This window comes from Siphateles boraxobius, unplaced genomic scaffold (assembly GCF_051911475.1).
Source record: "Siphateles boraxobius isolate OS27281-9 unplaced genomic scaffold, OSU_SipBor_1 35, whole genome shotgun sequence".
NCBI classification, from domain to species: Eukaryota; Metazoa; Chordata; class Actinopteri; order Cypriniformes; family Leuciscidae; genus Siphateles; species Siphateles boraxobius.
In genome coordinates this window covers 2,625,543-2,646,594 of record NW_027508975.1, presented here as the reverse complement: position 1 = coordinate 2,646,594, position 21,052 = coordinate 2,625,543, and the positions used below count along the sequence as shown (strand labels likewise).

Here is a 21,052-nt window from a genome sequence, read left to right as displayed (position 1 = left end):
AATTATAATCTATTTTAACAATATATAATGTAATATATGAAAATACCTGGCAGATGCCAATCTGTTTGATAGGTTTTGCTTAGGTGTCCATATACTTTTTGGGCCAACTGTATATGTTTCATTTAAAAAATGTCGTTTTGGACACAATTTTCAATGTGATAATTATTTTGGGATTTGTGCTCAGTGGTAAAGTAATACAGCTCAGCAATGGAGCAGCAGAGAAAATGAACACATGGAAGGTGCTGATATGTTCCCTCACAGCCGGCAGCTCAGGTCCATTTCTCTCAGGCCCGGAGGTGTAAATGGGAATATTCTGGCTGAATTCACAGGTAGGATTCTCTCTGTCTTGCAATCGGACACAAAAACACACATATATATATATATATATAAATATATACGCAAGCAACGTATCTCATTATCAAGCCTAAAATAAGCACAATGCCCGTTCAAAGTTTGTGAAAGTTACTTTTAAAAATAATGATTACAATATTGCATTACTCGCTAAAAAAGTAAGTAATTGTGCTGGTTATGGAAAGTAATGTTTTACGTTACTTTTGTGTTCCTTTTTCTCAGCTGGGCTTGGCTTGCTTGCTTTGCTTTTAATAACAAAAATAAAAGTTCTGTTTTTGGCAAATGTAAAGGCCCTTTCACACCAAAAGTGAAATGAAGCCTCAAGCTGAAGGAAAAGCAAATGTATGCCTCTACAGTAAATAAATAAACCTGTCAGCTGTGCTGCCATTCTGGGATCGCAGAAGAATAGGACGAATGAGAAGAAAGTTACAAGCTGCATCCGAAATCACATACTTCCCTACTATATAGTAGGTGAAAAACAGTATGTCACAAAAGATCATAAAAGAGTCATAAAAGACTACTTCCGGTGAGATTCTGAAGTGTGCATATGATGGACATTTTACTATCCCATGAGGCCACGGGAGAGGATTTGTGAATGACAGTGAAGCGATGCTGGTAGATCACATGACAGTGACAACATGGCGAATGTAGTACGTCCACCCACACACTCATACTATATAGAACATACATTTTTAGCTGTCGTGAAGTAATTACCTATTCAAAATAAGTAACTACTCAAGAGAGAATGCGATTTCAGACGCAGCCCGACACTTTTACTTAAGCAATAAAAACAAAAAATTAAACACAAATGTGATATTTAGTCATTTTTGCTTAGTATGTTTGAATTGGATAATTGAAAGTTTAGCAGCAAAGACCTTGGCTAATAAAGTGAGATTAAGTGCATAAAGTATATTTGTATTATTTAACACATTTAATTATTGCTGGTTAATGTAATATTCTGTGTTTTCATTTCACTGTTTTTATACATTTTTAGGAAGACTAAATGTGTCTTTGTCTAGGCTAGAACTACAATAATTCACAGATGCACATAGATTTCTCTCAACATGGGGACAGGAGAGCTGTCAGTCAACAAATGGGAAAACAAAGTAACTTGCATTACATATTTGAAAAAGTAACTCAGATATTTAGTTCAAGAAGAGTGTTACTTTACTAGTTACTTGAAAAAAGTAATCTGATTACGGAACTGACGTTATAATGCATTACCCCCAACAATGCAGCACTCTGACCTATACAGCATAAGCTCTGTTTTTCAGATAATTAATGTTCTTACCCCACGCTCGGTCCGGAGAGCCAACCGCTCGAGCAGGCTGAGAAAGCACATTCCAACACTGCGTGCTGCAGGTCGCCCCTAGAAGCCACCCGGGCCCCGTGAGCGATGCAGGCGTGCGTCGCTGCCTCGAACCCTTCCTCCTGTCCAGCTTTGGAAAAACTCTCCAACTCCAGTAAGAATACACGTCCTAACGGAGAGGCTGGTACAAACAAACCAGTTTAAATAGTGTGTTACTCCTAAGAATGCACATTTGAGGATACATTACCTCAAACAGAGAAGGACATCAAGACATTTTGAGAAATCAAGGATATATCCAGAGCAAAGGAGGTATGAATGGCATGAATTACACCACTAAAGAACTTTGTATGTCAAAATATATATATATATAAATATGAGGGAAGAACAAAACACTAAACTCGGTTAAAGTATTTATCTGACAAAATTATTTAGTAAACTACAGCTACAGATTTTATTTTGCTATGCAAAAATAAACTGCACAGAAAAACAAAAATCTCACAGGAAAAAGCATACATTTACTACAACATATTCAGTTATTAATATTTGACACATTTTGACTCTATGACACATTTTAATTAATGGGTGAAGACGTTAATTTTCCTATAGGCCAGACATTATTGGCCACGAAAAATAAAATAATGTTTTTTTATTGCCATTGATGATTCAATGAAGAATCTTAAACATCCGTGGAATCTTTACAATGAACAAAACATTTTTTTATTGTGAAAAATTTTTCTTTAGATTACTTAAATATTCTATACATTAAGAAAAATTGGTGACACTGTTCACTGAAAGCCTCTCTGGGAAACCAAAAATGGTTCTTCTATTGCACTGCTGCAAAAAACGCTTTTGAAACCTTTATTTTTAAGTGTGTACACACATAAATAAAAATGTTATCACAAGTCCCACCCTGACTATATTGTACATACATGATGTAAAAAGCAAATCCTAACAAATCTCTCAGAAGGAAACTTCATTACATCATTAGTGTGACACAGTTTCACACAGAGGAAATAAAATAGCAGCTTGAGTGAGTCAGTTCCTGTGTAAACTCTCAGCCTCTAAGCCTAAGCCTCTGATTCAGTGTCTTTGTGAGTTATTGTATTAGATATATGCTATAAAAATTAAACTGGTTATATGATCACATTACCAAACGTGCAGCGCTTTTTTAGAAGCATCTCATACCTCCATAAATACACAAAAGTTAACATCATCTTTTGGGATCCATTTGAAGAGTTACGGTTAACAGGTTGGTGTCAGTGAGGTAAATCCATTCTGAGTCATGTTCAGAAGTCTGACTAATCAATCTGACCCAACCACAAACAACCTGTCATCTATCAATCGTTTGTTACAAATTCATTAGTGTCATATTGATGAGTCTGTTATGCTGATGTGAAGATATCAGGGGTTTGTGGTGGATGAACATGAAATTCATTAAGGGAATTAGATCTTTAGTTAAATGATTTTAACTCTTCAAACATCAAAACATGAATACTGTAAAAAATGGGAAACAAATTTGAAACATACACTACAAAGAGCATCTTTCACTCCGAAACAATGGGACAAAGCAGGATGGAGGCTTTATTTTGTTATAGTGCTGTATATAAATACACTGTAAAAAGAAATGTTGTTTCAACTTAAAAAAGTAAGTGCTCATGCTGACTTAAGATTTTAAGTTGAGTCAACTCAAATATCCAAGTTGGCAGTTAGGACAAATTCACAAGTTGATCCCAAAATCCTAAAATTTGAAGGCAGCGTGAACTTTTACTTTTTTTTTTTTTTTTTACAAATATCATGAATTTGGAGTCATAAATATCAAGTTCTTACGTTTGAACTAAATTTTCCATTAAAAAGTGAGAATTTTTCTTAAAAAACACAAATGACATAAGCATCTATCTGATTAAAAATTTTTTTATTTTTTTTGGTCACATGAAAACAAAATAGCTTCTTGCATGTTGGACAGGCCAAACTGACTTTGAATTTGTCTGACTTTTTTTTATATTATTATTTTTTAAATTGAATTAATTTAATTTAAATTATTTTGATAAACAATAGCCTACTTATTACCTACTTATTAACATTTATTTATTCTCAAAAATGTCAACACTTGAATGAGCCTCCAGACAAAATCTTGATGTTTCTTAACTTTAAACTGCATTGAAAAAAATAACTTTTTATTCAGGTCAATCTGAATTTTTAAAGTATTTTAAACAACTTATAGAACGAACACAAAAACAATGTGCGTCACGTCATTGACCTAGACTAAATTGTTATTTAGAGGAATTAGTTGCGGCTTTAGCTAATTTCAGCTTTCCCCTCCCTTTCACACACAAACATGCATCTAAACACACACCAAAAACAAATATAACACTCACACCACCGTCTAACCTTTTGAAAGCTTGACACACGCACGCGTCCATTCATTACCTCGCTTAAATGCGTATTGCAGAGGCGCGTGGAACAAATGACCCTAACCACATCATCAAAAGAAACCCACCTTCCGCGCGCGTCAGGTTAACCAGGTATCCCAGCAGAAGCAGGAGCGCGAGCTCTCGGTGACCGGCTCGCCTCATTCTCACAGGCTGATCAGAGTTGATGGAAAACGGTAAAACTTTTCCAAATCTGACAGGAAAGGTGAAAATCCCAATTGAATTGCGCACTCCAAGCGGAGAGGCCAGATGATTCCGATAGGCGAGAGAAAAGAACTAATAGACGCAGTGACAGAGATGCAAGGCGAGGTTTATCTGACCATGAAGTGCATCACCGCGCTGCTGGTGCGCTCGTGCGAAAACTCGCACGGCGTTGTCAGTAAATACGTCATGACTCAGAACCTGTGCAGTACCGCATGAGAACAGAGGCTCTAAGCACTGGGATTGTTCCAGTGCCGTGGGGAGTCTGTACTTCATTGGCACAGAGGAAAGTTTGCCACCGTGTAATGCGTTTTTTCTTTACTAGGACCGGACCCTTCATTTTGGTGCGTCTTGTCACCATAGCGCGCCTGGCTGCATGTCAGCTCAGAACGAGCAGGACAAAACCAACTGTGCCTGTGTCCTAAATTCTTGGGGCCAACCTCAGGACACATTAACTTTGATGAAGCTGCTGTTGGGCAATATGTGACGTGAAAGCATAATGGGTGTTTTCGCCCACCACCACCCACAAACACACACTCCCACTCACATCCATTCAATTGTAAAGGCTTTTATGCTGGAAAAAGAGATAGTGAGTGTGAATTAGCAAGTATGTTTGTTTTTTAGTGAGTAAATGGCAGGATTGTGGTCGGCGCTGGCTGAACAGCTTTTAATGTTATTTCCTTCAATAACAGAGCTGTGTGTGATCCTAAATTCCTTACCTTATTATTTAGTCAAGGCTTTAGCCAAACAATTACAGCTTAAAGCCGGCACACACATATAAAACCGCGAACCTGCATAAATTTGACCTACACTGAGATCAGTCCTTTATTAAATTCCTATAATTAGAAAAAGTTAAACAAAACACAAAACATTGTATATTTTCACTTAAGCAAAATGATCAGCTTCAACAATGATGGCAAAACGTCCCGGTCAAGAAGAGGCTCAAAGCACCACTATACAGCAGTGAACAGAAATACGTTCTGATAATGATCCAATTAAGTCACAAAAATGTTCTTTCTGAAAAAAATCCAGTCCACATCCAAACATTGAGGGAATGTTCCATTTTGTCATTTTGCAAATATTATGCGAACGTTGCTTTGGAAGGTTCACTGAACGTTTTGAAATAAGTAGATTAGGGGGAAAAAACATTCCATGAATGATGTATAAATAACGTTTTTGTGCTTATGTTTGGAGAACATTATTAACCCTTTTATACCTGCTTATATAAGGTGCAAATTGAATATACATTTGTATCATTTAGGTAAAAAGTGGGCTTACTCCTCCTGTCTAATCGGTTATGCCTGTCTTTAGTGACGCTTGAAGCTCAATCAGATTAAGTTATGGGTCACATCTTCATTGTGATTAGTTGATCAGGGACTAATTGGTGACAAGGCATTACTCATATTATACAATTTTATTGGTTTACACAAAAAAACAAGTGATGTCCATTCCAATGGAAGCAGGGTTTGAAGGGGTTAAAGACCAGATAACATTGAACGAACATTCTATTAATGTTACTGGAAGAATGTTTGTTCATAACTTCAAGAGAACCTTTCCAGAACGATAGCCAAAGTACTGAGAAAGAAGTTCCCTGTTAGCTGACGGGTTCTTTTTTGTCAAATTTAACACTTCACATTTAAGCCATTCAGTTCTATTTCGGACTCTTTTTGACAAAACTTTCTTTTCATAGTCTTCTGGCTCATTCACATGGCTTTTGGCAAATGTTCCTGGCTTCCATCTTGTTGTCCTGCCATGCACACCATAATTGTTCAGTGCCTGATGGTGGACACTAACCTTAGCCAATGCAAGAGAGGCCTGTAGACTCTGAGATTACTCTGGGCTTCTTTGAAACCGTCTGGAATACATGGTGCTCTTGGAGTGGCTTCTGTTGGATGGCCACAGGAAGAGTAGCAGTAGTGTTAAATATCTTCCATTTGGACACGATCAGCTTTGGAAGAGCCCAAACTTTAGAAATAGTTCTGATGGTCCTGGCAAGAATGTGAGTGTTTTAATTAGATTCTTTAGTATCGTCTGGCCTGCTGAACACGTCATGTTCTGATAACTGAATAATGACTGTGACTGGAAAATATTTAAGACCATTTACAATGAAAACCAGGCAAGATCAAAACTCACCTGCAACACGGCTCTCTCTTGCCCTCTGCTGTTGTTATGCAGGAATAGTGTACAGAAACACAAATTCAGACTCATAATAATAAACATTCCCTATTCATGCACAGAAATTAGTATTTTATAACAACCAGACTGTGTTAAGAATAACTAGTGCATGGCTGTAGAAAATGCATGATTCATTACTACTTAAGTATCATTTTTTTGAGAATTTGTACCTCACTGAAGTATTACTGAACCTGTACTTTTACTCAGTTGTGACAAAATAATGCATTAAAATTTCAATTAGACCTCTGAAGTCATCATGACTCAAATAATCTGTGATCTACAGCATTGCTGAAGGTGGACAAACGTGTGTAAACACAGACAGGATTCTGTATTTAAACTAATCAAATGTCAAACTGAAAAAGCTGAGGCTGAATTTAATGTTTTACAATCTCAGGTAACTGGTTTCAGTTTAACATCTGATGTTGTTCATAGAACTTTATAAACCAGGGCATTAAAAATGGTTTACATTTAAATATGTAAATACAATTAAAAATGTAAATGTTGTCATCATTCACCCACCCTCATGTTGTTCTAAACATGTATAAGCTTATTAAAAATAAAGTTTATTTATTAACACAAAAGAATATATTTTAAAGAATGTCTGTAACCAGACAGTTGATGGACCCCATTGACTTCCATAGTAGGAAAAAAAAATACTACGGAAGTCAATGGGGTCCATCAACTGTCTGATTTCTGACATTCTTTAAAATATATTCTTTTGTGTTCAACAGATGAAAGAAACTCATACAGGTTTGGAAACATGAGGATGAGTAAACGATGACAATACTTACATTTTTGAGTGAACTATCTCTTTAAATGTGGAAATGTTTTACTTTGATTTATGTGTGTTGGTTAGATAAAAGATAACTCAAGATTAAATGCAAAAATATTGTCAATGACAGAACTATCAGTATGATTAATATGCCACTTCTCCATTCCCTACGCTTCCACTTGTGTATTAACCACGACACACTTGCGACCTCACATCATTATCAAAACAAACCCACCACGCGTGTTTTTCCCGCAAAAGTGACGTCACGGCAGCCACTGTTTTGAACCCCTAGAGCGCACGAGCGCGTCTTAGCTCCAGTGCTAATAAAAGGGATTATTCTTCAAGCTTATTTCCCAGACAGTTCTTGAATATTATTGGCGTGGTTTAAAGACTAAGCAGCACTCACTTAAGGCAGGAATTTGCGCTCGAGCGGAAATGTAGTCAGAGAGGCAGCTCGGGAGGCGGAAGTGATGTTAGAGCAGCAGTCTGTTCCGTCCATGTTATTATTGTTATTTTGGCTGTGTGATGGTTCACGGACGGCGGCCAGCCCGGGATTTCTCCGGTTACCAGCGCGTACACAAACGGCTAGAAGGCCACACGTTACATCTGCGCGTCTGTCTCACGACAGTTTGATCGCCAGAGTTGACAAAACGCGCAAACGTCGCTGTTCGCAGCGCTCGCCGAGGACTGTCTTTATTATTGACACTGCAACAGACATGAACGGCATCACCAAGGGCAGATTTGAGGTAACACATATCGAGCGAACCGTGGACGTGACTGTTGAACTGTTATAGTTTGTGCGAGGAAACAAAAACGGGCGGTGGCAGGCTGTCTGAGTGATGACAGTGTGTTTAAGCGTATGTTTGTGTTGGTGGGCGCGCGCGCGCGTGAGTGGCTGACTGCGTGCGTGCCCGCGCGTGTGTATCTGCAAGGGTACTGTTTGTGTGTATATGTGATTTGGACCGAGCAGGGCTCTATTTTTACGTGCCGTGTTAAGGCTTTTGTTCGTCAAGGGTAATCCCGTTCTAACACAACGGCACCAGCTGACCGTGTCAGCTACGGGCGTTGCGCATGAATCCGTTTAACGTTCGAGTTGGCTGCTGTTCTGGGAGTTTAGATCAAGCTGATTGGTTTGAGAAGATCTCACAAAGCAGCAGTGTGTTATCTAAGACGCTCACTGATGTTATTTCCCCTCCGTGTGCAAGTGTTAAGCGTTGAATTACACCAGGGCGAGGCGCATCTGAACCAACTTTGAACATATTGATTGTGTACGAGTAACTGGCCCTGTATGAGCTTATATAATGCATCTGCTTCATTTAATATTGTTCAGGTGTTCTCAAATAGTGATGAGGCCCTTATTAACAAAAAACTTCCCAAAGAGCTTCTGCTCAGGTGAGACAATCATAATGAATGACTTTTATTGAAATAGATGTCAATTATTTTGTAATAAGTTTGGTTATCTATCTATCTATCTATCTATCTATCTATCTATCTATCTATCTATCTATCTATCTATCGTCCGTGTGTCTGTCGTTCTATTTATTTGTCGTTTATCTATCAATCTGTCTATCTGTTTGTCTGTCTGTCATTCTATTTATTTGTCTATCTATCTATCTATCTATCTATCTATCTATCTATCTATCTATCTATCTATCCTTCTGTCACTCTATCTATCCATCCTTCTGTCATTCTATCTATCTATCTATCTATCTATCTATCTATCTATCTATCTATCTATCTATCTATATATCTATCTATCTATCTATCCATCCATCTATCAATCTCTATCTATCTATCTATCTATCTATCTATCTATCTATCTATCTATCTATCTATCTATCTATCTATCAATCTCTATCTGTCTATCTATCTATCTATCTATCTATCTATCTATCTATCTATCTATCTATCAATCTCTATCTATCTATCGTCCGTGCGTCTCTTGTTCTATTTGTCGTTTATCTATCAATCTGTCTATCGTCTGTCTGTTGTTCTATCTATTTGTCATCTATCTATCTATCTATCCTTCTGTTATTCTATCTATCTATCTATCTATCTATCCATCTATCAGTCTCTATCTGTCTGTCTATCTATCGTCCGTGTGTCTGTTGTTCTATTTATTTGTCGTTTATCTATCAATCTGTCTATCGTCTGTCTGTTCGTTCTATTTATTTGTCATCTATCTATCTATCTATCTATCTATCTATCTATCTATCTATCTATCTATCTATCTATCTATCTATCTATCTATCTATCTATCTATCTATCTATCTATCTAATTTTTTCAAATTTAGATTGCTTTACATATTGTACATTTTGTACATAGTGCCAAAGCATTACACGAAGTGGCTGGAGAGAAAAAAGACATTAATGAACAAGTAATCAAAAATCTCTCTTTATTTCAGGATTTTCTCCTACCTGGATGTAGTTACATTGTGCAGGTGTGCTCAAGTCTCCAAGGTATGTTCAGCTGTTTGTTTAGTTCAAATGAAACAAAACTGTAGAATTAAGGTATTTTCCTAACAATGCTTCCTCCTTTCCTCTGCTTATGAACAGGCTTGGAATGTTCTCGCTTTAGATGGAAGCAACTGGCAGAAGATTGATCTCTTCAACTTTCAGACGGATATTGAGGTGAAAAAGCATGTGTAAAGTAAATGTTTTGGTTTGTGTTTGTAGATACAATCTTGTGTGCTATTGGTTTTTGCTTTGTATGTGCCAGAATTTCATCTGTAATATGTTTCTATGTGCTGGAAATTGTGTGTGTGTGTGTGTGTGTGGGATTAACACTGGGTCAGTAGGCTTTTCTTCTGAATCCATAGACTGTAACGTCATCCCTGATCCTCTGTGCCTGAGCTCTCTCTCTCTCTCTCTCTCTCTCTCTCTCTCTCTCTCTCTCTCTCTCTCTCTCTCTCTCTCTCTCTCTCTCTCTCTCTCTCTCTCTCTCTCTCTCTCTCTCTCTCTCTCTCTCTCTCTCTCTCTCTCTCTCTCTCTCTCTCTCAGGGACGTGTGGTGGAGAACATCTCGAAGCGATGTGGAGGTTTTTTGAGACAGCTCAGTCTTCGGGGTTGCCTCAGTGTGGGAGATGCCTCCATGAAGTGAGCCACAGAAGTTTTTGTTAATTAAATTAAGGATTGCACAGTTCATGCAGTTAATGAACCTGTCCAATCAAAGTATAATATAGCACTTGGGTGCATTTCAGCAACTCAAAGTAGCGAGTGATAAAAGTTATTTTGGTAACACTTTACTTAAAGCCTTTATATGTATGCATTATAAAAGTATTTTTAATGCATTAATTATGCCTTGTAATGCACTTTATAATGCATGTTAGATCTCATGAATAATTGTAACCTCTGTTATAATACATTATAATACATATCTATTTATTGTTACACTATAATGCATTAAAACACTGGACAAACAACCAGTTTCAGAATTAATGAGGAATCTGCTAATATTATAATGCATTTTAACTTGGGGTACATTTGTTTATGAACAGATATGCATTATAACATACATTATGAATAATGCATTATACATAAAGGCTTTAAGTTATCAATCTCAGCATAAGTTTTTGTTCTCAATGGCTGATTTGTTGAAGAGCGATAGGGTGGTTTCTTGAACGCTAGGTTTTGAATGGAATTTTAGTGGTTGCTATAGGGGTCGCCCCGCCCACTATGAAATTAAAATTATTTAAATTAATCACTAATTTATTAAATGATTATATAATATAGTATATAATTTATTGTACATTTATTGAATTCAAATCACTATGTAATTATTGTCCAACTATGAAATTATTGGCCCACTAATAAGCCCTGCCCACTATGAAATCTCACTTTGTCCTACAAGTAATTTTCAATTATATATCAAATATCTTGAAACAGCTGATTGGATTGTGCAGCAGTTTAGCTTTCGCTATGACACATGGCTTGTCGCTGGAAACCTGTCATATTGCGTCTGGTTCGGAAATGGTGTAAGGATCATTTGTTGTTTTGCACTGTCCATGGTGATGTTTACCACATTTTTTTTAGTGTATAGTTTTTCAGTCTAACATGAGAGGTTTAATTTGATTTGACAGGACTTTTGCACAGAACTGTCGCAACATTGAACATCTGAACCTCAACGGCTGTACCAAGATCACGGACTCCACCTGCATCAGCCTTAGCAAGTTCTGCTCCAAACTGCGTCACCTTGACCTGACCTCCTGCGTGTCCATCACCAATCATGCACTTAAGGCCTTAAGGTGGGGGGAAGTTATAAGGACTAGGGGGCCAAAATTTAAGCTGGGTGATTTGTTATGTTTTGACCATTAAAGGGATAGTTCACCCAAAAATGAAAATTCTGTCAGTATTTACTCTCCCTCATGTTGTTCCAACCCCGTAAGACCTTCGTTCATCTTCGGAACACGATTTAAGATATTTTTGATGAAATCTGAGAGCTGGATCACTCCTCCATACTAGTTCATAGGCTTCTTCAGGGATTGAATCTTGCCAGCCCCGAAAAGTTATTAAAGACATCGTTAAAATAGTCCAAGTGACTACAGTGGCTCAATCTTAAGTTTATCAAACAACGAGAATACTTTTTGTGCTCAAAAAACAAAAATAACTTTATTTCAACTATTCATTTCCTTCTCTGTGGGCCTCGAGTCAGTTCACTAGTGTAACAGCGTAAGTTTCTGTTGTTGTACGTCACACGCATCACACACATGACCAGCGTCGGCCAATAGTGAGCCAACATGTGACGTAGCACTACGCAATTACACTACGTTAACTGACTCGAGGCCAACAGAGAAGGAAATGAATAGTTGAAATAAAGTCCTTTTTTTTTGTTTGTTTTTGTGCACAAAAAGTATTCTCGTCGCTTGATAACCTTAAGATTGAGCCACTGTTGTCACTTGGACTATTTTAATGATGTCTTTAATAACTTTTCGGGGCCCGCAAGTTTCAGTCCCTTAAGAAGCCTATGGAGGAGTGATCCATGCCTCAGATTTAATCACAAATATCTTAATTTGTGTTCCGAAGATGAACGAAAGTCTTACGGGGTTGGAACAACATGAGGGAGAGTAACTACTGACAGAATTTTCATTTTTGGGTGAACTATCCCTTTAAGCCATAAAAAACATAAGTGCAAAAAAGGTCATCAGTATTTTTGATTGCTTTTGCCATGAGTGAAAGACACTTGTACATTTCAAACTCCTGTGTTTGCAAAATGTTTTAGGAATACACTGGCATATAGATGACCTCAAAGCTAACACTTGACATTATGGAGTATTTAAAACTAAACCAGGAAGTGTTAAATTACAGCTCAGATTGGATTTCATTGTGTCAAGAGGATGACTTTGTTAATGATTGTTAAGTCTGTCACCTCCGTCACCTTTCTTTAATGAATCTTTTCCACTGTTGCAGTAGATCATACTGTATGAGCTGGTGAAACAGGAAATTCAGAGAGTGAAAATGTAAACAGTGACTAAGGAACAATTATTCACTCATTGTTAGACATTTCAGAAAATTGCTGTTTATATTCCCACAGCTTTAAGAGCACATGGTATGGTTTGAAATACAGAAAACATATTTTGAAAATAAAATAATGCTTCTATTTATTATATTATTATTTTGAAAGAAATTGGATGGTTTATTGATCCTCAACAGGGTTTATTATCACCTGAAAATTTAAAAAATGCATTTTTTTTTAAATTGTATTTTCTGTTGAATTATTATTTTTTGTTCTATTGGTTAGCTGTTCAAAAGTTAATTCATCTTTTTAAATTACTACACTACCGTTCAAAGGTTTCGGGATGGTAAGATTTTTTTAATGTTTTTGAAAGAAGTCTCTTATACTCATCAAGGCTGCATTAATTTGATTTAAAAAAATACAGTAAAGGCAGTAATATTGTGAAATATTATTACAATTAAAAATAACTCTTATCTATTTCTGTATATTTTAAAATGTAATTTTTTTCCTGTGATGTAAAGTGGAATTTTCAGCATGCCATTTGATCTTTCAGAAATCATTCTAATATGCTGATTTGCTGCTCAAGAAATGTTTTTTTTTATTATCAATATTGAAAACAGTTATGCTGTTAAATATTTTTCAAGAATCTTAGCGACCCCAAACTTTTGAACGGTAGTGTACATTTTGGTTTCTTTGTGTGTTTAGGTTTGGATAGTGCAGTGGTGTTTGAGTTATTTTTTGCTTGATAGCCTCTTCATTTGCTCTTTCTGTCTTCTAGTGAGGGCTGTCGTATGTTGGAGAATCTGAACCTGTCCTGGTGTGATCAGATCATGAGTGATGGCATCGAGGCTCTCAGCCGTGGCTGCACAGCTCTCAGAGCTCTGTTTCTGAGAGGTTGCACACAGGTAAAAACACATATATACATATAAAAACACATGATGATTGTTAAAGTCGGCATGCAATGGAAATTACTTCCCAGGTGTGATGTATATCTGAGTGAAACACTTCTCGGACAAAAAAATGTAGGGTGGAAATTGATTTTGTCCGTGGAGAATTGATCAGATGGTTGTGGTTTTCTATTGGTGAATCTTATGTGAGTGACAGGTTGCCCCGCCCTCGCGCCAGTAAACACATCATCAGAGAAGAGAAGAGATGTCGCTGCAAGAGGGAGGGGAAGTAATTGTGATGAAAGATTGAGGCACATGAATAATAAAGAAAACGATGTGCACGGATATATCATGTATAATAATAAATACTGCAATATTCCATAAAAAACAAGAATGGTCAGTTTTGAGTCCATGGTGACTTTAAATATGTCATTTCAGCTCGATGATGCTGCACTGAAGCACCTTCAAAAGCACTGTCCTGAGCTCATGACAATCAACATGCAATCATGCACCGTAAGACTTGATACATATGAGTTAATTATTGCATCTAAAAAAAAAAAAAAGCGCAATACTCATTAGAACCCTAACACGGTTTATCCTTCTTGCAGCAAATCACAGATGACGGCTTTGTGAGTTTGTGCCGGGGTTGTCACAAACTGCAGATGGTCTGTGTGTCTGGATGCAGCAACATCACAGACGCTTCTCTGACTGCCCTCGGCCTCAACTGCCAACATCTCAAGTAAAGCTTTCTTCATCTGTACGCAGATTGGCACACACACAGTCATTCATTCTCATCGCTTGTGTTTTCCTCAGGATCCTGGAGGCTGCTCGCTGCTCACATGTGACTGATGCTGGTTTTACTGTTCTTGCCAGAGTGAGTAATGACACAAACACCCCAAAACATAAATGCATGGATTCGGAGAGCATGCTTTGAGCTGATGACAGGAATCTTAAACAAACTATTCCTTCTGTTTTAGAATTGTCATGAAATGGAGAAGATGGATTTAGAGGAATGTATTTTGGTGAGTTTATATTAAAATCATAATTCAGAAAAGCTGTTGTATATGGCCTAGTTGTTCACTTTTGCGAAACGGTCAAATATATATATTTTGGTTGGTATTATTTTATATAATGTGCTATATAGTTATTATGGCTAATAATATAATCACCAAGACTTCAAATATTTGATTAAAATATATTAATATTGTGAAATATTATTATAGTTTAAAAAACGGTTTCTTTTTCAGTATTAAAATGTAATTTATTCCCTTGATGGCAAAGCTGAATTTTCAGCATCATTACTCCAGTCTTCAGTGTCACATGATCCTTCAGAAATCATTATCAAATGTGGATTTTCTGCTCAAGAAACATTTGATTCTGATTATCATCAATGTTGAAAAGTTTTTTGCTGCTTAATGTTTTTATGCAAACCGTGTTGTATTATTTGATTAATAAAGAAGAGCATTTATTTCAAATATAATTATTTTATAACATTATTTAATGCATCCATTCTGAATAAAACAAAAGTATTAATTACTTTAAACGAATGACCCTAAATATTTGAACAGTACTGTATATAAAAAATATTGCACAAAAATTATGCATATAGAATTTATAGTGTGTCGTTGACTGGTTTTAAAAAAAATAATCAGTTTTTCCTTTTGTTTTGATTTATTATAGTTTAACTTGTGCAGTTTCAAAGAAATCCTGAGGTTTTTCTTTTTACTGCTTTTGTGTCTGTTTCCTTGCAGCAGTTTATCCTGGTTAGTCAGCATGCTAAAATTAATGTTCTGTGTCTGTACGTCCCATTCAGGTGACTGATAACACCCTGGTTCAGCTCTCAATCCACTGCCCTCGCCTGCAGGCGCTGGTGAGTGCCAAGCAGTGTTTGAGAGAGAGAGAGTGTGTGGGAGTATTGCATCCATGCTTGTTATTTATGGATTTCTGTAAAAGAATTATAGAGCACATTTGTTTTCGCCTGCTCACTTCTACGTGTGTGTGTGTGTTTTCTAGAGCCTGTCACACTGTGAGTTGATTACAGACGACGGGATCAGACATCTGAGCAGCAGTGTGTGTGGTCATGAGCGTCTGCAGGTCGTGGAATTGGACAACTGTCCCTTGATCACAGACATCACACTGGAACATCTCAAGAGTTGCCAGCGTCTGGAACGCATTGAGCTCTATGACTGCCAGCAGGTCTCCCGCGCGGGCATCAAACGAATCCGGGTCGGTCAAAAACAATGGCTAGATATGTCAACTCCCACACATAGTCTTAACTATAACAACCATGTACAGACTAAAATGATTTATTTGCAGAATTAAAATGTGCAGTGTCAGTTTGCAGTACCAGCAACTCAAGTACTGTGTAAATGCCAGAGATGGGCTTGAGTGCCTTAGCAATGATCAATCACAAAAAAACTTTTGGCATCTCTTAACAAACATGTCAAAAATGGGCCTGAATTAATTTGTCCTTGGTTACAGTGTCATTAGGGGTAAACTGTAGCCTAGAAATCTAGACGCACCCTAGCGGCAGCAAAAATTATTTTGCAGAAAAAGTGGTCTAGCAAATCTCCATAGACTTTTGAGCTGGAAAAACCAAACTCTGGTCAGGCCAATTACATAGTGTATAGAGTTGGTGGGCGGGCTTAACATAATGACGGCAGAGTTGTGACGGTTCCGCGCATAGTTCCGCGTGATTTCCCTTCTACTTGAAAACAAAGAAGATGCTGTCTTTCGAATCGGCTTTGGCCGCGACTCTGAATGACTTGGAGTTAAGAGAACGTCACTTAAGTCATTCTTAAAAAAGGAAGATGTGTTCGGTGTTTTGACGACCGGATACGGCAAAAGTTGAATATATCAACTAGCTCCGCTGGTGGAAAAACGCATGGGACTCACTCAGCCACAGCCGTCCGTTGCTCTGGTTGGTTGTAGCGCTGTCCTATTGCGTGCAGAGGGAATTTGAAAGACAACTGTTTATCCCGCCCCTCGGATTGAGGTATGCCAATTGTGAGTTCCCAGACCTAACATCTTGATAGGTCTGGCTTGCCAGGCTAGGTGAACTGGTCTGTTACATCGACAGCAATTTGTGTCAAATAGCAATCATGGCGACTTATAGTCCTGGTCAGCGTCAAACACTGAAGAGATTTTGGTTTTCATACAGGGCGCATTATTCTCACTATAGACCAGAGGATAGACTGAAAATCGGTTTTGCTGATATATTTTTGCACTTATTTGCGCTTTTCTAGTAAATCAGCCTGAGGTTATTTAATACAGAGTCTACCTATAAATTAACCATATGTAGGAAAATTATGAAAATTGGCACACTTGTAGTGATGATAATAAATAGTAATCTTACCAACTTTGGGGTCTCTAGGACCAACTCTATAGCGCCACCACCAGTTTCACATTTGAAACTGTTATAATTTTTGAACCCTTTCATCTAGAAAAATGAAACTTAGTACACTTACTCTCATCATGCTGATTACATTCAACATCTTGCATTAAGACTCCACCCATTACAGTAGTGGCCATTTGAAGGTACAGTATTTAGTTTTTTCGCTACTCCTCCTTGTAATTCTTATGAAAATTTGCACTGATGATCTTTGTACAGAACCGCACATTATGATGTCGCAAACTCAACAATGTCGACCCAAAATTGATTCAGAGGCTGTATCTCTGCCAAAGTTTGATCAATCAAAAGGAAATTCGGTAGACCTAATCAACACCACGTTCTAAGGGTCCATGCCAAAGTTATGAACAGCACCACCTACGGGTCATGAGATCTGAAAAATGGCTATTTTTGCTAATAACTTTTGATCATTTTGTCAGAAAATCATGATATGGATTCCTTGTGTCATGCCGAAAACATAGATACTGATTTTGCCAGGATCTGACGAACCATTGTGCCGCCATTTTGAAATTTGTCGTGAATTGCAATATCTTACATTTCCAATTTCCTGAAGGAAAACAACTTTTGAAAACATTGTTCAAAATTTTATTTCTCTGTGTCATTGTTCCTTGGTTTTTGCCAGTATCTTCTGGTGATAACTTATTTTTCATTTTCCATCAATTTGCCTGTCCGACATATTGATGTAAATCAAAAATGCTATATTCTTCCTACAAATTGTCTAATTTTGTCCAAAATCTGATCAGATGAAATTTGGACCAAGCTGCATAAAATGACTGAATGGATTTTTGACATTCACTACCGTTCCTGAGAAATACCTCTCCGAAGCTGACCTTGCCTGTGTTTTTTGTCTTATGTTGATTAGCTTAGCTAACCAGTTGCCATTCTTTCTAATGTGGCTCTTCAGCATTCAGGTTAACTATAAGCTACATTAGCATTAACTTATCTAGCATGCTAATCTGGTTAACATGCTAAGTAATGCTTTTGTGTGCTCATTCTCACACTGAAACCTCTTCTCAGCAACCTGATGAATGTGTGTGAACTGAGTGGCGCACTCTGCTAAGCCACAAGTCCCGAACGTTTTTCACGTTGTGGGTTCGAATCAAGTCTGGCACATGCCCAGTCCGCTAGAGGTAATGTGGCCAGAAATGTGCAGAAGTTGCTTCTGTTCCAGACATAGTGCCTTTCTAAGAATTATCTCATCTGAATACAAAATGCAGTGCATTTATGTGCAAATTCTTCATTTTGGTTATAGAACTATAGAACTTGGGCATCTGTGTGAACACGCGTCTTTCAAGTGGCGCAATGAGATGAGTGACAGGCACCTGACCCAGAGATAGTGGGTTTGATTCCCGTGTGGTACAACTTTATAAAATTGTGTGTAATGTTGTCATTTAGAGCCAATAGCTGCACTTCTACCCACAGCAACTCAAGTCTCTGTACAGTTAAACAAATCACAATGTTCGTGGTATGCTGTGTAAAGCAACAGGCTATAGCTTAAAAAATTGTTTGATCAAATCCAATGTTTTACTGTACACATGTCAGTGTGACTTGCAATTAAAATCTGTGTTAAATTTGAGTTTTGGTCCTAACCAACGTCACAAGCAATAGGGCATTACGGTCATTTTGCTTCTATTTTTGTCAATAGCCCCACCCAAACAAAACTCTCATTGGTCCACATAGCTTTTCAACAAACGTTCTGATTGGCTGTAGATTTTTTTTTTCACTTTGTAGAGAAAAATAGCTTGATCTAGTTGTTGTTATGATGTCATATTCTGCATTGTGGCTGATTCTGCGGTTGTTTCTCCTGTAGGCTCACCTTCCTGAGATCAAAGTCCACGCTTACTTCGCCCCGGTCACACCCCCTCCATCAGTCCACGGAGGAGGCCAGCGTCTCTGCCGCTGCTGCGTCATACTCTGACAGAAGGAGGAGCCTCTGGGATATGCCATAGAAAGTCAAGCTGTCAGTCAACCTGTAAACTCCGCCCTGCCCCTGCTCCACACCACTATGAGGCGCTGTGTGGGGTTGTGGCTACAGGAGGCATGGCTTGTTCACTGAGCGCTTGTCTGGCAGCGTGATGGACATGAACAAAAAAAACGCAAAATAAATACAATGCAACGTGACAAATACTACGTACATACAATACCACATACTTGGATGTACAAGGAGAAAAATCAAGGAGCTACCATGTTAAATATTTCATTTTTGGATATATAGAAAACAAAATACTTAAAGCATTATGGAACTACTAAATATAGAAGGAACACGCAAAGAATTTTGTTTGAGAAATTTTGATGCCGTTACGACGACTACACAGTGTTTACGTCCTGCTCCTCTTCCTCAACCAATAGGATTGCATTCTATTACGCTGAGAACAAATAGAAAAAAACAGAAAATGAGCAGCAGGATGCAAGTCTCTGGAGTTTTGTAGGATACGCCTCCCGCCGATTGATCATGTGACTTTCTCAAATCTGAGAGCAGGAAGCTTTGAGCGTCTCTGTCTGGTTTTGCGCGCGCGCGCGCGTGTGTGTGAGAATGTTTAAATATAGAAAATGAAATATAACACTACAACAAATCAACCCATATTAAAACTGGAGTAAAATGGTTTTATTTTCTGTTTGTGCTCACCTTAATTTGGAGAGGACGAAAAAATCGCAGTTGAAATCATGTGAGCAGACGAGGGGAAGAGAAGGACTGAGATTGTGCATGCAAGATAAAGTCGATTTTGCTCCAGTTGTGGAGTTACAGTACGTCACAATTGATGTGGATGTTCAAATTTAGACAACATGTGCTATGGTTGGAGGGCGGGGGTGGGGGATGTACATCAGGAATATTTGAGTTTCACAATGTTTCAGTGCAATATTGAAAGCCCAGGTCATGTGACAGGATTTAGAACACTCCTTATTCAGGCATTTCCTTAGTATTCTCATCACAATGTCAGTTACATGTCAATAAAGGGATAGTCCACCCAAAATGAAAATTCTGTCCTTGTTTACTCACCTCATGCTGTTCCAAACCTGTATGAATTTCTCTTTTATCCGTGGAACACAAAATAAGCCATTTTGAAAAATGTGTCTGTGTTTGGACCCTATTCTGCAAAACATCATCTGTTGTAGTTCACAGTCATAAAGGTTCGAAATAACATGAGGATGAGTAAATGATGACAGAAATTTCATGTTTTTTGTGCGTGAACTAGATCAGATTTGAGCATAATATGATACAAAAATCAACAGTTGGAATACTTCAAGGCAAATATATCAAACTTAACCCATGCAATCTTGATTCAAAGGGACAGTTCAGTCAAAATGAAAATGTCTGTTATCTGCTCACCCTCATTTTGCTTCAAAAACCTGACTTTTTTATGTGCAACACAAAATGTTAGTTAGTCTCTGTCAACATTCACTTTCATTGTATGGATCAATGAAAATAAGTGATGACCGAAGGTTTCATTCTGTCTGAAATTTCTTTTTGTGCTTTGCAGAATAAAGAAAGTCATATGGCTTTTGGTAGAAAGTGAATGATATTTTTGGATGAACTGTCTCTTTGAGTTTACACACTCGTGCTTAAAACAGGGAGTTTGATGCATTGCATATTTAAAAAGATGAGTCTTGCTGATGAAAACAGCTTCTGAGTTGATCATGTAATCAATGGAAAAGGTTTTTATTGTCGGTGTGAGTGCCTTTGATTTTGCAACTGGAGGGAGGGGTGGGTTACAGACACAGAAATGCTCGACTCAGGGCTGCGGTGAAGTTTTTTTTCTCCTGTATTTACCCATATTTAGCTGGTTTTTACCATTGGATATGATGATTATGTCATCATTTCCTATCAATGCATAGACCAGTGATTCCAGTATTCTTTATCTCGACCATGGAACCACCTTAGAAGGCAATGCTAAACCTGTCAGCGAAAGTGATGTTTTTTTTATTTTTTATTGTTCTGTAACGGCTAATCGGTTCCCCTCCCTTCTCCCATATTTTTTGACAAAGATGAAACAACTTACCTGAATGTCCTTGTGTTCTGGTTGTTAATGTGACATTTCTTTAAATAAAAGATCTGAGCAGTGTGTCACA

General features: G+C 37.6%; 2 protein-coding genes across 2 annotated transcripts in view; one reads left to right on the top strand and one right to left on the bottom strand.

Moving 5' to 3' along the window:
- The window catches only part of susd5 (sushi domain containing 5), a 19,285-nt gene extending 11,640 nt beyond the window's left edge, over positions 1–7,645 (bottom strand). Inside the window, exons 1-4 of the mRNA XM_077195931.1 lie at positions 7,473–7,645; positions 6,424–6,451; positions 4,158–6,278; positions 1,643–1,841 (exon numbers count right to left, since the gene is read on the bottom strand). Coding sequence (XP_077052046.1) covers positions 1,643–1,841; positions 4,158–4,233 — 275 coding nt within the window. The 5' untranslated portion in view covers positions 4,234–6,278; positions 6,424–6,451; positions 7,473–7,645. The remainder of the gene's footprint in view (positions 1–1,642; positions 1,842–4,157; positions 6,279–6,423; positions 6,452–7,472) is intronic.
- Positions 7,583–21,052, top strand: fbxl2 (F-box and leucine-rich repeat protein 2). The gene is made up of 14 exons (XM_077195934.1): positions 7,583–7,983; positions 8,568–8,629; positions 9,643–9,697; positions 9,794–9,868; positions 10,238–10,332; positions 11,316–11,480; positions 13,467–13,593; positions 14,014–14,088; positions 14,184–14,314; positions 14,389–14,449; positions 14,553–14,597; positions 15,389–15,445; positions 15,589–15,801; positions 18,795–21,052. The coding sequence occupies exons 1-14, from the start codon at positions 7,708–7,710 to the stop codon at positions 18,900–18,902; spliced, it is 1,545 nt and encodes a 514-aa protein (XP_077052049.1). The 5' UTR covers positions 7,583–7,707; the 3' UTR covers positions 18,903–21,052.

Bases quoted from the DNA above. Each gene is read 5' to 3' on its own strand.
- fbxl2 (XM_077195934.1), top strand. From the start codon at position 7,708: ATGTTAGAGCAGCAGTCTGTTCCGTCCATGTTATTATTGTTATTTTGG. The intron at 8,630-9,642 runs GTGAGACAATCA...TCTTTATTTCAG, and splicing joins CCCAAAGAGCTTCTGCTCAG to GATTTTCTCCTACCTGGATG. The intron at 9,698-9,793 runs GTATGTTCAGCT...GCTTATGAACAG, and splicing joins GGTGTGCTCAAGTCTCCAAG to GCTTGGAATGTTCTCGCTTT.